The 16,199-nt window shown below is 36.4% G+C and overlaps 1 protein-coding gene across 1 annotated transcript; it reads left to right on the forward strand.

Annotated features, from left to right (window-relative positions):
* Window positions 1-1,733: 1,733 nt before the first annotated feature.
* On the forward strand, window positions 1,734-15,965 carry LOC116165171 (opsin, ultraviolet-sensitive-like). Its single transcript, XM_031479479.1, has 3 exons — window positions 1,734-2,010; window positions 14,335-14,465; window positions 15,121-15,965. The coding sequence occupies exons 1-3, from the start codon at window positions 1,754-1,756 to the stop codon at window positions 15,948-15,950; spliced, it is 1,218 nt and encodes a 405-aa protein (XP_031335339.1). The 5' UTR covers window positions 1,734-1,753; the 3' UTR covers window positions 15,951-15,965.
* The last annotated feature ends 234 nt before the right edge of the window (window positions 15,966-16,199 follow it).

Genomic DNA, 16,199 nt, shown 5'->3' on the forward strand with positions numbered 1-16,199 from the left:
GTGGGACGGGGGAAGCACAAGGGGTGGGAGGTCGAAAACTTGGATTCTTAACCACCAGATATTCTTTGATGACAAGCAAAAAAAATTGGAACTACTTCTCGTTTTGCAGGAAATGGTCGATTTTCAGTCTCTATTTCCTGGACTAATTTAGTACAGTCAAATTAGACCAAAAAATGGGCATTCCGTGCATCAGATATGTTCGATTTTCGGTTTGCATTCTATTAGACGTGCGATATTGATGTTATCTGAAAGCCCTTGACGAGACAAATCCAACGTCACCCATAAAGGTATGTCTAACATGTCTTGTTCACCAAGAAGCATCCGGGGTCTCCTAGATGTGCGGATCCGATGTCTATCGATGGCACTCGATGTGACGAATCGAATGACACTCCGTGCGCGTTTCTCGGATTTCCGGAATTACAACATCTCGTGCGCATGTCTTAGCTTTTCAGAACTCCAAGTAAACTGCCGCGCATCATAGACGTGCTACATCAGCTACATGTCTTTCGATAGACCTCTGACCTATACTAGACGAATCGAAGGACACCCCGTGCGCATGCCTCTGGTTTCCGGAATTCCAAGTAGACTCCCGGGCATCCTAGATGTGCGCACTGTATGTCCTTAGATAGAAACGGCTCTTACTAACCCCCCCTCCTGTAAACCTATAAACCTGGTACCATTACAATAGGTAGAAGAAACCTACCTAAAATCAACTTCGTGATGAACGCTCATTAGAGAAGATGACTAATTACATTTGATAAATAAGGTCTAAATATTTTGAAATATGATTTTGTTTTCGCACAAGATTCACACGATATTTATAATACCATTGTTAATGCCTATTTCTTATTTAATTCTAAATAATGAACTCGATTTTAAAAACTCATTATTAGTAAAGTGCAAATTTAAAATTACATAAAATGAACAATCTAATTACCTACCAATAAAACGAGAGGATGTTTCAATGTTTTTTTAACGTATACACGCGCTGTCAGTTGTGGGTGAGAGGGCCAGGTACTATGAAACACAAGGTTTTCTGCGTCAATGACTTTGCAAAAAGTGAGTCGCAATTTAGAGTGCTGCGGGAATTTCTATCACACGTATTCTGGTATTCACTAACTAAAACAATTTAAAAAGTCAGTATGCAAAAACATAAATGACTAGAGGGTATTTTCCTCCTAATAATATTAATGCTAGGACCAGGAAAAAATACCGGTAGGCACGAGATCCATACCCCATTCTCTTTCAAATGAGCCGCCTATCGTCGAAGTCGGAAAAATAGAGGAGCGTATACAAATACATACAAATTTTGAAATGGGCATTAGTTTTACTTTTATTCGAAGTGTCTACATATGGAACTTTTTATAAATGCTTTCGTAAATAGCATTGCGCATTTTTACATTAGAAATTTCATTGAATACCTTCATAAATAAAACATACAGCATGCGTTAACAGTAATTTTGAAACCGTTATTAGTTTTAGTTTCATTCAAAGTGCCGACATATGATATTTCATTTAACTGCTTTCATAAATAAGAAAGTTGGCATTGCGCATGCGCAAAACAACATTTTGAAAACGTCGTTATTCTACTCATATTCGTAGTGTTTACAAAGTTTCATTTAAACATCTTCATAAATAAAAAAGTTAGCATACGATTTTTTTAATTGCTTTATTTAAAATAACCCTGTATTGTTAACACGTAAATAATTTTGTTTTAGGACGAAGGATATCGGGGCAAGTCAATTAAGTTTGAATGTATCCTCCAATGAATTTTACACTAACGCCAAATGATACATCTAATATATTTGCAGTATTTATAGAAAAATACCCAATTTCCTCATGGAAGAAATATGGATTTTTTGACGAAAATTATATCAAATCCATCAATGTGCACTGGTTACAATTTTTACCACCTAATCAAATAAATCATTACGCTTTAGCTGTTTTGTACGTTATTATTATGATAATAGGACTTGTTGGAAACATCCTCGTAATAGCTATATTTATAAGGTAAGTTATGACGATTAATAGTTTCAATAATGATTCCTGATGTGAGACTCAGTGTAGTATTCGTATTAATTTATACGCTGGTGTAGATAGATTGATTCAGGACGGCATTAAACAAAACGTCGCTAATTTCACTTGGCTGAAATAGCTCGTGATTCTTTTTGATTGTTTCAAGCAACTAAATTTTCATTTCTTATGCTAACTGGAAGTAACTAATTCGTATAGGTACTCTATCTTGAAATTAGTTATCATTTCGTTAAATAACCTCTCTCTGCTTAAGGCCGCTTGACATGGAGCAATACAACGCGCAAGAACTTGCAGAAAGAAATTGCAAGGTCAAATCCTTGCATGCAATAAAGGCCGCTTGACATGGAGCAATACAACGCGCAAGAACTTGCAGAAAGAAATTGCAAGGTCAAATCCTTGCATGCAATAAGCATTGCATGGTATTTGACATGGTGCAATTCTATTTCAATTGCCACATGTCTGCCAACAGAAGAAAAATATGGACTTGTCAACAAAGTTGCTAACCTCCAATAAATATTAAATTTTGATTGCTTGAAGAAACATGAAAATTACAAGAACAAATACGATTAATAAAAACAAGTAATGAGTGCGTCTCTCAGCATCATATAGTTGCCGCCGCTGTATTTTACTAGGTTGGTGACACAAAAACAACTAGATTTATCCCTAGAATTGCACGATTCATGCAAGAAAAATAGCACCGGTCTTTATAAAAATTGCATGCAAGTCTCTTGCAGCAATTACATAACGATTCGTCTATTTGAGTAATGTAATCTTTATAGTGCATGGAATATTTTTGTTTTCCTGTTTGACTTTGTTCACAAGGACCACAATCCACTCTTTAAGCGCATAAATATAGAAGAGAAACCTTATCTGTTTAAAAAATAACAATTTTTTGAAGAAAACCAACTTTGAAGTAATAATTCGTCTATTGCGAGGGTTGTAATTTTTGTTTCCTTGTTTGATTGTGTTTACAGAGACTAAGTGTAATTTGTTTGTAGTATGTTAAGTTGGGTAGATTTGTATTTCGTATTTTATAAATTAACCATAATTTCCAGAGGATATATATAATATCTGGAAATACTTATTGCCACTTAATGGTTTCACTGTCTCTAATTTGGAACTCAATTGCTGGACTTTATTCGTATATCACAAATCAAATCACTAGGTAACTGTTTGTATACGAGAAACAAGGTGTTTACGCAATACGCATTACCAAGCGGAAAAGCGCGCGATGCAACTAGATCGAGCGCTGGGCAAGCCGGCCTCGGGCAGGTTGCTATCTTTGAAATTCTATAGCGTCAATATTTTCCAAACGATCTTTGTAATTTTTTTTAAATAAATTTTCCTGATCCTTTAGCTACGAAAGCGTCTAAGGGTCACAAAATTATAATAAAATTATTTTTTCCAATGTATTGGAAAAAATTGAATGTATTGGGAAAAAAAATGTATTGGGAAAAAAATTGAATATATTGGAAACAATTGAATATATTGCGAAAAACTTAAAAATATTGCGAAAAAATGTAATATATTGGAAAAAAATGTTACACAAACTCAACACTTATGTCGGATATTGCAGAGTGAGTTACGAGTTTAATGTGCAGTGGCATTTGTGGAAAATCGAAATGAATAACGTAGATTTATTTGATGCACCCAGCAACGTTACCGACAGAGACTTACTGTCTCTGCGCTACCGATGATTTACTTTCTCTCCATTTTCGTTGTCCGGCCAAGAATTGCAGTGGAACTTTTTTTTCGAATTTTCAAAAACTAATTCCAGATTCGTCATTTTCTTGTTCAAAAACCCCCACATACCAAATTTCGTCGAAATCAGATTTTTTTCGCACCCCCAAGTAGTGGTGCATCCTTTCGTGGTAAGAATTTTGAAAAACATTTTTCAAAATCGTATAGGGCATATCCGAAAACCTATTCAAAGACGTGCCACTCATCTTTGTAACTCTTAATAATAATAATAATAATAATAATAATAAAGAGCAACTCATTATAGATTCTGTAATACTTGAACAATCCAGACATAACAAACGAAACATACACACTGCATACATTGATTACAAAAAAGCATTCGATTCAGTACCACACTCTTGGTTACAACAAGTACTCTCAATATACAAAGTCAGCAACAATATTACACAATTCCTCAATTACATAATGTCATGTTGGAACACTACGTTAACACTTGCACTAAACGACACAAAACTTATTACTGACCCAATACAAATTAAAAGAGGCATCTTTCAAGGCGATTCTTTAAGTCCGCTTTGGTTTTGTCTTGCTCTTAATCCACTTTCATATTTGTTAAACACTACTAACTTTGGGTACAATATTAAGCACAACCACGAAATACATCACAACATTACACACCTGTTTTACATGGACGATCTTAAATTATACTCTTCCACAAGCATAAAACTTAATCACCTTCTACACATTACCGAAACATTCTCACGTGACATACAAATGGACTTTGGAATTGATAAATGTAAAACACAACACATCACAGTTGGTAAAAGACAACTTTTAGATTATGAGCTAGAACAGGGTAATTTAATAAATTCCATGGACGAGAATGAAACTTATAAGTATCTTGGTTTTCAGCAAAATACACCTATTTAAACATACGAGTATAAAACAAACACTTATCACACAATACCTACAAAGAGTACGCAGTATACTTAAAACAAAATTACACGGTAGAAATACAATCAAAGCTATTAACACTTATGCTACACCAGTGCTTACATACTCTTTTGGGATTATACGTTGGACAAATACAGATTTAGAACAAATACAGAGAAACACACGTACACTATTAACAAAACACCATATACATCACCCTCACTCCTCCACTATACGACCTTACCTTCCTCGTTCGGAAGGAGGTAGAGGACTTACAGATATAAAACTATTGCACCAAACACAAATACACAATTTGCGACAATACTTTTATAACAAATCAGATACTTCAGTCTTACACAAAACAGTAACATATGCAGACAAATCTTACACACCACTTAACCTACACGAAACTAATGTCCTCCCACCCACATCCAAACTTACATACATCACAAATAACATACAGACATGGAACCAAAAGCCTTTACATGGACGATTTCCACAAGAGGTTGGCCAGGATTGTGTTGACCCTATAGCAACGCACAGTTGGTTGTCTGAATGTGATGTCTTTCCGGAGACTGAGGGTTTCATGTTAGCAATACAAGACCAGGTCATTAACACACGCAACTATAAAAAACACATACATAAAGATAAAACAGTGACAAATGATTCTTGTCGACTTTGTTCACAAACATCAGAAACAATCCAACATATAATATCGGCATGCACACGACTTGCACAAACTGAATACAAACATCGACACGATCAGGTAGCTAAAATCATACATCAAAAATTAGCACTTAAACACAATCTCATAACAGATACGACACCATACTACAAATACACGCCACAGATCATACTTGAAAACAACACACACAAATTATATTGGGACAGGACACTACTCACAGACAAAACTATCCACAATAATAGACCAGACATTACACTTATAGATAAAACACAAAAATCCATTTGTATTATAGACATTGCCATCCCAAACACTAACAACTTAACTAAAACACATGCAGAAAAACACCGCAAATACACCGATATAGCTATCGAGCTTAAGACGCAATGGAGAATGAAATCTACTGTTATAGTTCCCATTATTCTTAGTGCCACTGGAGTTATACCAAAGACAATACACCACAATTTACAACTATTAGGTTTAGACAAAAACACATACAAACATTTACAAAAAGCAGTCATTATCAACACATGCCATATTGTTCGTAAATTTCTAAACATAACACAAGATACTACATACACAAATGATCCACAACGTATACATGTAAACAACAGTACTCCCTCACAACACGGTACACAACATACTGTAATATCTCCACCTCTAACCCAAACAAACACACAAATACAACTTACCGAACAAACAAGTACAACAAATGATACAACATATACAATCAGAGATTCACCTCTGAAGCAAACCACATTATCACCACCCATTAGTATTCAACCCAAACGTAAAAGCCTAAACAGCACTTTAGACTCACAACATGACACACAACATACTGTAATATTTCCAAACTTAACTCAACCAATCACACAAACACAACTTCCTGAACAAACAAACGCAATAAATACAAGTAACGCAACACGCACTACAAAGACGCCCTCACCCACACGACCTAGCACAGCTGAAAAACACAATACTCTTTCTTCTCAGAAACACACCACGTTATCACAAACACAACCCACTCGTACTCAACCCAAACGCAACAACCTTAACAGCACTACAGGCTCACAAAATACTGTAATGTCTCCACCAATAACCCATGCAACAACAGAAATACAACTTCAAGAACAAAGAAACACCATAAATACAAGTAACGCAACATGCACTACAAAGACAGGTCCATCCAATAAAGTTACACGCCCTAGCACATTTAAAAAAACACAAAACTCCTTCTTCACAGAAACACACCACATTTTCACAACCCACTCGTATTCAACCGAAACGCAAAAACCTTAACAGAACTACAGGCTCACAACATGCTAAAATATCTCCAGCAAAAACCCAAGCAACCTCTCAAATACAACCTCAAGAACAAAGAAACACCATAAATACAACTAACGCAACATGCACTACAAAGACAGATCCACCCAATAAAATTACACGCCCTAGCACAGTTAAAAAACACATAACTCCTTCTTCACAGAAACACACCACATTTTCACAACCCACTCGTATTCAACCGCAACGCAAAAACCTTAACAGAACTACAGGCTCACAACATACTAAAATATCTCCACCTAAAACCCAAGCAACTTCACAAATACAACCTCAAGAACAAAGAAACATCATAAATACAAGTAACGCAACATGCACTACAAAGACATATCCACCCAATAAAGTTACACGCCCTAGCACAATTAAAAAACACATAACTCCTTCTTCACCGAAGCACACCACGTTATCACAACCCACTCGTATTCAACCCAAACGCAAAAAACTATACAGCACTACTAGCTCACAAAATACTCTCCATCAATAACCCAAGCAACCTCACAAATACAACCTCAAGAACAAAGAAACACCATAAACACAAGTAACGCAACATGTACTACAAAGACAGGTCCAGCCAATAAAGTTACACGCCCTAGCACAGTTAAAAAACACAATACTCCTTCTTCTCAGAAACAACCCACTCGTATACAACCGAAACGCAAAAACCTTAACAGCACCACAGGCTCACAAAATACTGCAATATCTCCACAAAAAACCCAAGCAACCTCACAAATACGACCTCAGGAACAAAGAAACACCATAAATACAATTAAAAAACACAAAACTCCTTCTTCACAGAAACACACCACGTTATCACAACCCACTCGTATTCAACCCAAACGCAAAGCCAAAGAAACACTTACACAATAAACTCCATTTAATAAAATTACAGGAATTATTATAATGATTTTTTTTTGTTTTGTTTTCCTCTTTCCTGATAGCGTTGGCTATTGTGCCCATCAATAGGTATGTTGGTAAGTACGAATTACATTATCCCTAGATGTCCAATGTACGTGTGTGATTTTTTTTTTTTTTTAAGGACCCTACATAACTTCACCAGACACAGACACTAATCGTTACTTGATTTTAATCCGTGCGATTAGTTAACCAGGCTAGACCTGAGTTCTCACAAGAAACACCGACCATAATAATAATAATAAAATGGGACGAAGGGATGAATCGCTTCATTTTTGGTACGTATCTGGAGATCACGAAGATGGAAACGGACAGGACAGCATACAGAGGTAAACTATATCACGCGTTCATTACACAATACCCACATTTAGCACACTTAACAGAACAACGCATTGCAGACCAACGTAGAGTTATTATTAACCTAAACAGCACTTTAGACTCACAACATGACACACAACATACTGTAATATCTCCACCCTTAACTCAACCAACCACACAAACACAACTTCCTGAACAAACAAACGCAATAAATACAAGTAACGCAACATGCACTACAAAGACGCCCTCACTCAATAAAGTTACACGGCCTAGCACAGCTAAAAAACACAATACTCTTTCTTCTCAGAAACACACCACGTTATCACAACCCACTCGTACTCAACCCAAACGCAACAACCTTAACAGCACTACAGGCTCACAAAATACTGTAACGTCTCCACCAATAACCCAAGCAACCACACAAATACAACCTCAAGAACAAAGAAACACAAGAAATACAAGTAACGCAACATGCACTACACAGACAGGTCCACCCAATAAAGTTACACGCCCTAGCACAGTTAAAAAACATAAAACTCATTCTTCACAGAAACACACCACGTTATCACAACCCACTCGTATACAACCCAAACGCAAAAACCTAAACAGCACTACTAGCTCACAAAATACTGTAATATCTCCACGAATAACCCAAGCAACCACACAAATACAACCTCAAGAACAAAGAAACACAATAAATACAAGTAACGCAACATGCACTACAAAAACAGGTCCACCCAATAAAATTACACGTCTTAGCACAGTTAAAAAACACAATACTCCTCTTTCTCAGAAACAACCCACTCGTATTCAACCGAAACGCAACAACCTTAAAAGCACTACAGGCTCACAAAATACTGTAATGTCTCCACCAATAACCCAAGCAACAACACAGATACAACCTCAAGAACAAAGAAACACCATAAATACAAGTAACGCAACATGCACTACAAAGACAGGTCCACCCAATAAAGTTACACGTCCTAGCACAGTTAAAAAACACAAAACTCCATCCTCGCCGAAGAACACCACGTTATCACAACCCACTCGTATTCAACCCAAACGCAAAGCCAAAGAAACACTTACACAATAAACTCCATTTAATAAAATTACAGGAATTATTATAGTGATTTTTTTTGTTTTTTTTGTTTTCCTCTTTCCTGATAGCGTTGACTATTGTGGCCATTAATAGCTATGTTGGTAAGTATGAATTACATACTATCCCTAGATTTCCAATAACCCTACATAACTTCACCAGACACAGACACAGACACTAATCGTTACTTGATTTTAATCCGTGCGATTAGTTAACCAGGCTAGACCTGAGTTCTCACAAGAAACACCGACCATAATAATAATAACCCCTGTGGGTTCGGGGATAGTAAGGGCCACTCTCGCCCTAGAGATCGTAAAAGGCGATCAATGGGCACTAAAGGTGACAAATCCAACCACCTATAGTACTTACCTATCCACTTTACTTTCCAACTCCCACGCCCATGTTCCCTACTTTCCTATATTATACACAACACGCAGGTGGATATTTGCTTACGCGAATATTTTGAAGAGTGACGCCTTCACGTGTTCCTAGTCACCCCATATTCTTATGAAAATGGAGTTTAAACAAAGCCTCGGAGAAATGCCGCTATCTGAGGAGCGTCTGGGCACGTCTTGAGCTATCGCTGGGCGTTGCAGCATGCGAGCCGATAGGGACGAGTTGGTGAACAGGCGGCCGCTCGTTGGGATACCCGAAACCTTTACAGCCGAAAGAATACTACCTAGATTAGATCCTTGGGGCACCCCAGCTATAATAGGCAAGGAAGTAGAACTCTCTCCATTTAAAATTACCTTTTGAAAACGGTTAGTGAGGTAAGATGGCATAAGTTCCACAGCAGTGGCACTAAATCCAATAAATCGCAAGATACTAAACAAAATTTGGTGAGAAATTGTGTCGAATGCTTTAGAATAGTCTAACATGACCAAAATCGATGTTCTATTTTTATCGGCAGCAGACAGTATATCATCCGTTATATTCAAGAGGGCAGTAGCACAACTATAACCTTTCCTAAAACCCGATTGGGTTTCAGGTAAGATATGAAGCGTAATAATTATGCTTATTGATTTGCTCTACCATTATTTTTTCTAAAATTTTTGACATAACTGGTAAGATGCTGATGGGACGAAAGTCCTTAAATAATTTAGGTTCGTTTATCTTAGGTAACGGTATAACATTAGCAGTCTTCCATATTTCTGGTCTTATGGTTGCTGAGAAAAAAATTAAAGAAGAAATCCAAATTTCACCACTTCTTTGGGGGTGGCTCCCAAACGAAACACGTTGGACCCTCGGTTTATTCGGAAAAAGTGCTTGTCTTGCTCCCCTCTATCACCTATTTTTTTTACGTGCGGTCATGTAACACCCTGTATACTATGCGATCAAAAATGAGTTGCTGTCGTGTCACATTTGGAATTTTTTTTTACATGGGAAATCGTACGTAACTTGAACTTCCAAAGGCAACTTGACAGCAACTCATTTTTGATCGCCCGTTATAATAGCTATTTATGTTACAAGTACATAATCTATGACTTTATTGCTGAAATTTGGTATAGATTTCTCTATTTAATAACCAGAAATAACATAGTGTGCCTTTTGTGTTGTCATAGATACGTGTTGTTTGGAAAAAAATCTGTTGATGTGTAGTGTCAATTTCGTTGGGTATTAACTAATTCTCTGTACCTAATTATGAATCCCAAGATGAGTCCAGAAGAAATTGATGGGTACAACCGTATACAACAATTAGCCTGCAATGCCAGAGAGATGCTTTTACCAAGCAAATCAAAAACTGTATATGAGGCCGCATACAGGGAATACAGAAGGTGGTACTGGGGGAAGAAAATCAATTGCACCATGGAAGACTGTATATTGGCGTACTTTAATAGTGAGCTGGTCTCCTATAAAAGTTCTTCTTTATGGAGTAAGTATACTCGATGTTACGATCGACAATTAATTTAAATGAGGGAGTGGATATAATCAAATTTCCCAGCCTAATTCCTTACCTCAAAAGAAAAGGAGATTCTGACAGAGATCTGACAATTCTAAAATTAGTGTTGCCAGCAAAATTTTGGGAACGGAAACCGTTATGGCAAATTCTTCGTTCAGAAATTTAAAAGCCGTAGAGACCACAGAAATATTGCATCAAAAAGGTACATCGGGAATTAACAACCAAAAATAACAACTATGTTATTAACATTAATTTGGTATAATAATTGAAATGTATAATATAGATATGTGTTCTTAAAATTATAGCATTCTGTTCCGTGTACTTCTTCTTTAAAACAGATCGTTATTTTAAAATGCATTTTACAAAGAAATTGACAGTGACAGGAGTCCAAATTACTTTATCATTATGGACTAGTCCAATAAAGTAGCAGATTATGGACGCTAAACAGTGTCATAACTCAGCGTATTATGATCGAGTCGAACATAAAAACATTTATCGGTACAAAGCAAAACTGTATTAAGGCTTTGTCCAGTGCTGAGCCGGAAAAGCAATCAATTTCTTTCAGCTCTATCTCAATACAGACCACCATGTTTCAATACGTTGGTTGTTTTGGGTTGTTCCATAAATAAAGCTGTTCTCACCAAACATAGTGTCGCAGTTATCAACTGGTTCTTCTCTGAATATTTGTTGAATTTTTTCTACGTACACATTTTCTGTACCGCAATCAACGCGTACTCGTTTAGGCCATCCACCAATTTCTTTAACGACATCGAAGTAATAACCTCCAATAACATTTGGATTACTTGCAGTCCTGCTTGCCCTCAGCCATATTATTCGTCTCAAAAAACCATCAATGCACCCGCGCTAATAGCTAATCCATAAGGTTTTAGTTTGTCATATGCGTCCATATGCCATACCTAAATTAGGGCCATTTATCGAATATTTTCGTCGGCGTAGTCTTTTACGTTTTCTGTATTCTACGTACGCCTTCTGGATTCAATTCTTGTAAAATTACTCTAATTGTAGCCTGTGTTACAACAAATCCATTCTGTATGTCTATGTAATCTATGATGAATCCAACGATATCCACATAATTGAACAGATTCCTTTAACTGGCTTTGGATAAAATCGATGATTGTGGATAAATCCGAATAATGTTTTTTTATATACAATAACTTCTTCAATTTACGTATTATGTCTCAAATAGATAAAAGCCAGTATTTCATCGTAATGCATGCCACTTCAAAAATAACCTCTTACTAAATCATCGGTAAAGCGTTGCTGGGTGCATCAAATAAATCTACGTTATTCATTTCGATTTTCCACAAATGCCACTGCACATTAAACTCGTAACTCACTCTGCAATATCCGACATAAGTGTTGAGTTTGTGTAACATTTTTTTTCCAATATATTACATTTTTTCGCAATATTTTTAAGTTTTTCGCAATATATTCAATTGTTTCCAATATATTCCATTTTTTTCCCAATACATTCAATTTTTTTCCAATATATTCAATTTTTTCCCAATATATTCAATATTTTTCCAATATATTGGAAAAAATAATTTTATTATAATTTTGTGACCCTTAGGCGCTTTCGTATTTAGCAACAAATTAGCAGTTTTAAACTTTGATAAAACGTGTTTTTTCGTATAGCTCCCCGCATGCTGAAGTTTTCAATGCACTAATTTTACAATTTACAGTTTGCAACAAATTTAGCAACAATCTATTCATTCGATTTGACTGGGAGTGGTATATGTTCATTCGCTCAGTTCTTGAGAGTAATTAAAAAAAAATGATACAGTTATGTCTTACAGAACCGGAGAAATTGTGAGTTTTCTATGAAAAACGTGATTTCACTTTTGCAATTTTTTTTCGTTTTTCGCTAATAAAAAAGTTCTGACCTACTCAAAACAGTTGTATTTTTAGTATGTGATAGCTATCAATGAGACCTATCGATTGATATACATTTCACCTGGTTCTACGCCATTGTCGGTCATGGTGATAATTTTACTGCGAATTTACTCCACTATGTAGATGTATCTTTTAGTGTGATTCACAGTGAAATGTGGTTCACGTCAGGGTGTCGGTAGAAGTGAAATTGCTTTCGGTAAGGAGAAATTGTCTATTCTTCAAAATTATGCATTGCAAGGAAATCTCTCTGAATGTCAATGGCATATTATTTTATTGCGGTTCCAGTAACGTTGTAATCTGATATTCTTTCTTGTTGGTACTTATGTCTTTCCCATAGAAGGGCTGCACAAAGCATCAGAAGACTTGACCCTGATTTTTTGCAACTACAACCTCCTACAAAGCATTATTTGAGACACTTGCAGGATATAAATAACCAAACTTTAAAATACCTTCTAATTCAGGTTGAGTGGCATTGACCTCCATAGAAGAAGTTGTCTTGATTTAAAAAATTCCTCTAGGTCAACGCTCGTATTTGTGGTATATGAAGTTACAAGCATTGGCGATGGCCCGAAGTATGTAGGTGAATTTTGCATACGGTCGCCCCAGATTGAAAAGATTCGTTTTTGTTGATTACAGAGATTACTTACTTGTCGGAGATAAGAGTTCATCAACTTCGCGGCAGCTTGGAACACGTAGTGTGCGCTTACAGTAATTTACCTCGGGTGAACATACCTTTTCTATTTGTCGTTTGCTGAATTGTAAGACGAAATTATTTTGCATCGCTCAAGTCTGCGATAAAAAGCAACTCGAAGCAAAAATGCAACGCCACGAATACGATGTCACGAGTTACCCAATCCGAATTAAAAAAAATTGCGCTTACTTACTGCAATGAAATTTATTTACCTGGCTTTTCCATCGCTCCAAAATTTTATTCAGGGACCCCGTCCTTTGCTTTACTCTACAAGAAGAAAATTATTATTGGCGCAGCTCGAGATGCTCTAGCTATTTTGATTTTTTACTTCGAATTTCTGAAGTCAAATTTCCAGTATTTCTCACGTGCGACATTCAAGCGCCCCTTCGTGCTTTTGAAATGACCATTTTGTGTACCGACCCCTATAGACAACCTATTAAATCCGTTTTACCCCATAAACTTTTGACTTCCGAATCCCGCAACTACAACTCCTCTCGTTCTCCAGTTAAGGGCGTTTAAGGGTGTCCTGACATTAAATACAACCGTCAGCTTTGGTGTTGTACCTACTTAGTTAGTCAGAACGTGCATCGGGATGCCTGGAGTACCGACCCCTTCGCCTGTACATACGTACATACTACACCTCGTCTGTAAGGCACGAAATAATGAAAAAGTATCTCGTATGAAATTTCCTTGTGAGGTGGTTGGCGTTTGGACCAGCATAATCCAATTTTATCAAAACTTTTAAGTGGCATTGTCGAATTTCGCACACAAAAGCTATAAGAAAAATAACAATATTCAATGATAATCTATTTTAGGTCGCGATCGTTGCGAACACCCGCAAATTCCCTAGTCATGAATTTGGCAATAAGCGACGCATTAATGATGTCAAAAATGCCCGTATTTATTTTTAATAGCATAGAGAGCGGACCAGCGCTTGGCAGGTTGGGTAAGTCTATAATTATGTAACGCACAACTAATAACGGCACACGGGCACACTTTCTTTTTTTTGTGTGTAAATTTATTACTCATCACTCATCAGTAATACATGGTTACTGAGGTTTTTGTATAAAGAGGCTACTTCAAAGGTTTTTTGTTGAAACATATTATTGTTTTCTATTTTGTTTTTAGACTCATTTTTTGAAACTTTTCACCAAATAAAAAATTATTGCGATGGTAGATAACACAAATCTAGTAAGTAAAGCATACTTGGAGAATACCTGTATAGATACCTACATTATTTATAGCAAAGATTAATGATTTAGTTCTAATAGATGTATTTCACAAGAGAAGGTGAGGAAAGAAGGTATTGAAGAACTACTTAACAGTACCATACCCACTGCAATACTTCCTTTCACAATCGTGTTTCATTAAAGCAACGTTTTGATATTGAAATGATTATTTATTTTACATTGTATACATACCTATATGTTATGCATTATATACCAATTATTTATCTTAATTATTTATGTCACAAACATCTAAAGCTTCCATTGCTTCACAAAACAGTGTTTAGGTATTGCGCTAAGGATTCAGCTAACCAGAACTTCTCACCTTCCCGTCCCATAATTATAAGTATAGTTATTGTTAAATATTATTTTCAGGGTGTCAAATATATGGTTTCCTTGGCGGACTGAGCGGCACTGCTTCAATCTGTACATTGGCCGCAATTTCATTAAATCGATATTATGTAATCAAATTCCCACTGAATATGCGTTTTACGGGTGCCCGTTCTAAAATTTGCATTGCCCTTGCGTGGATATACAGCGTAACATTTTCCAGCATACCACTTCTCGACACCGAATTAGGCTCATACGTACCAGAAGGATATTTGACCAGTTGCAGTTTTGATTATTTATCGGAAATGGCGGGAGTAAAGTTGTTTATATTAATTTTCTTTACTGCTGCCTGGCTAATGCCCTTCACGATAATCACATTCTGTTACATACATATATGGATAGTCGTATTGGAAACAAGAAACGTTGGAAAATCCGGAAACGAATCTTCCAGGAATATAAAGTTGGAAGAAAAACGACGGCAAGATCTGAAGTTGGCGGGCACAATTTTTATTATCATTATCTTATGGTTTGTAGCATGGACTCCTTATGCTGTGGTCGCTTTGCTAGGAATATCCAATCATGCGGATCTCATAACTCCTCTGGCATCAATGATTCCGGCTCTGTTCTGTAAAACGGCATCCTGCATTGATCCATTTGTTTATGCGTTGAGCAATCCAAAGTTTAAAAACGAAGTTAAAAGATGTTTTTTCAAAGGGTCTATACATAACTATCAAAGTTCGAAAGTATGGAGTACGCGCGGTAGCACGGAGAGGCGTAGAACTTTAAAGGACGAGGTAAAAGATGAGGTCAAAAGTGTGGAGTCGATATCAGAAGAGGTGCAAGAGGAAATAATATTAGTTAGCATAAAGTCATAAATGTTTATTAGAAAACAGGCGGTAAATACTCTGTAGCACGATAGACTTTAACTGTAGTGTTATTAAAGAAAACAGTTATTCAATTTCTAATTTTGTATAAATAGTAATGTATCTACTCTACCATAGAGTAAATAATATACTCTGTAACCCTTTTTGTTTATTAAGGTGTGCACTGTGAGATAAGAAATTAATGGTTACCTGCACCGGCAGCTCTAGAGCGGATATCCCCAGCGGCTTTTTGGTTCTCGA

The sequence above is a fragment of the Photinus pyralis genome, unplaced genomic scaffold, assembly GCF_008802855.1.
Source record: "Photinus pyralis isolate 1611_PpyrPB1 unplaced genomic scaffold, Ppyr1.3 Ppyr1.4_LG2, whole genome shotgun sequence".
NCBI classification, from domain to species: Eukaryota; Metazoa; Arthropoda; class Insecta; order Coleoptera; family Lampyridae; genus Photinus; species Photinus pyralis.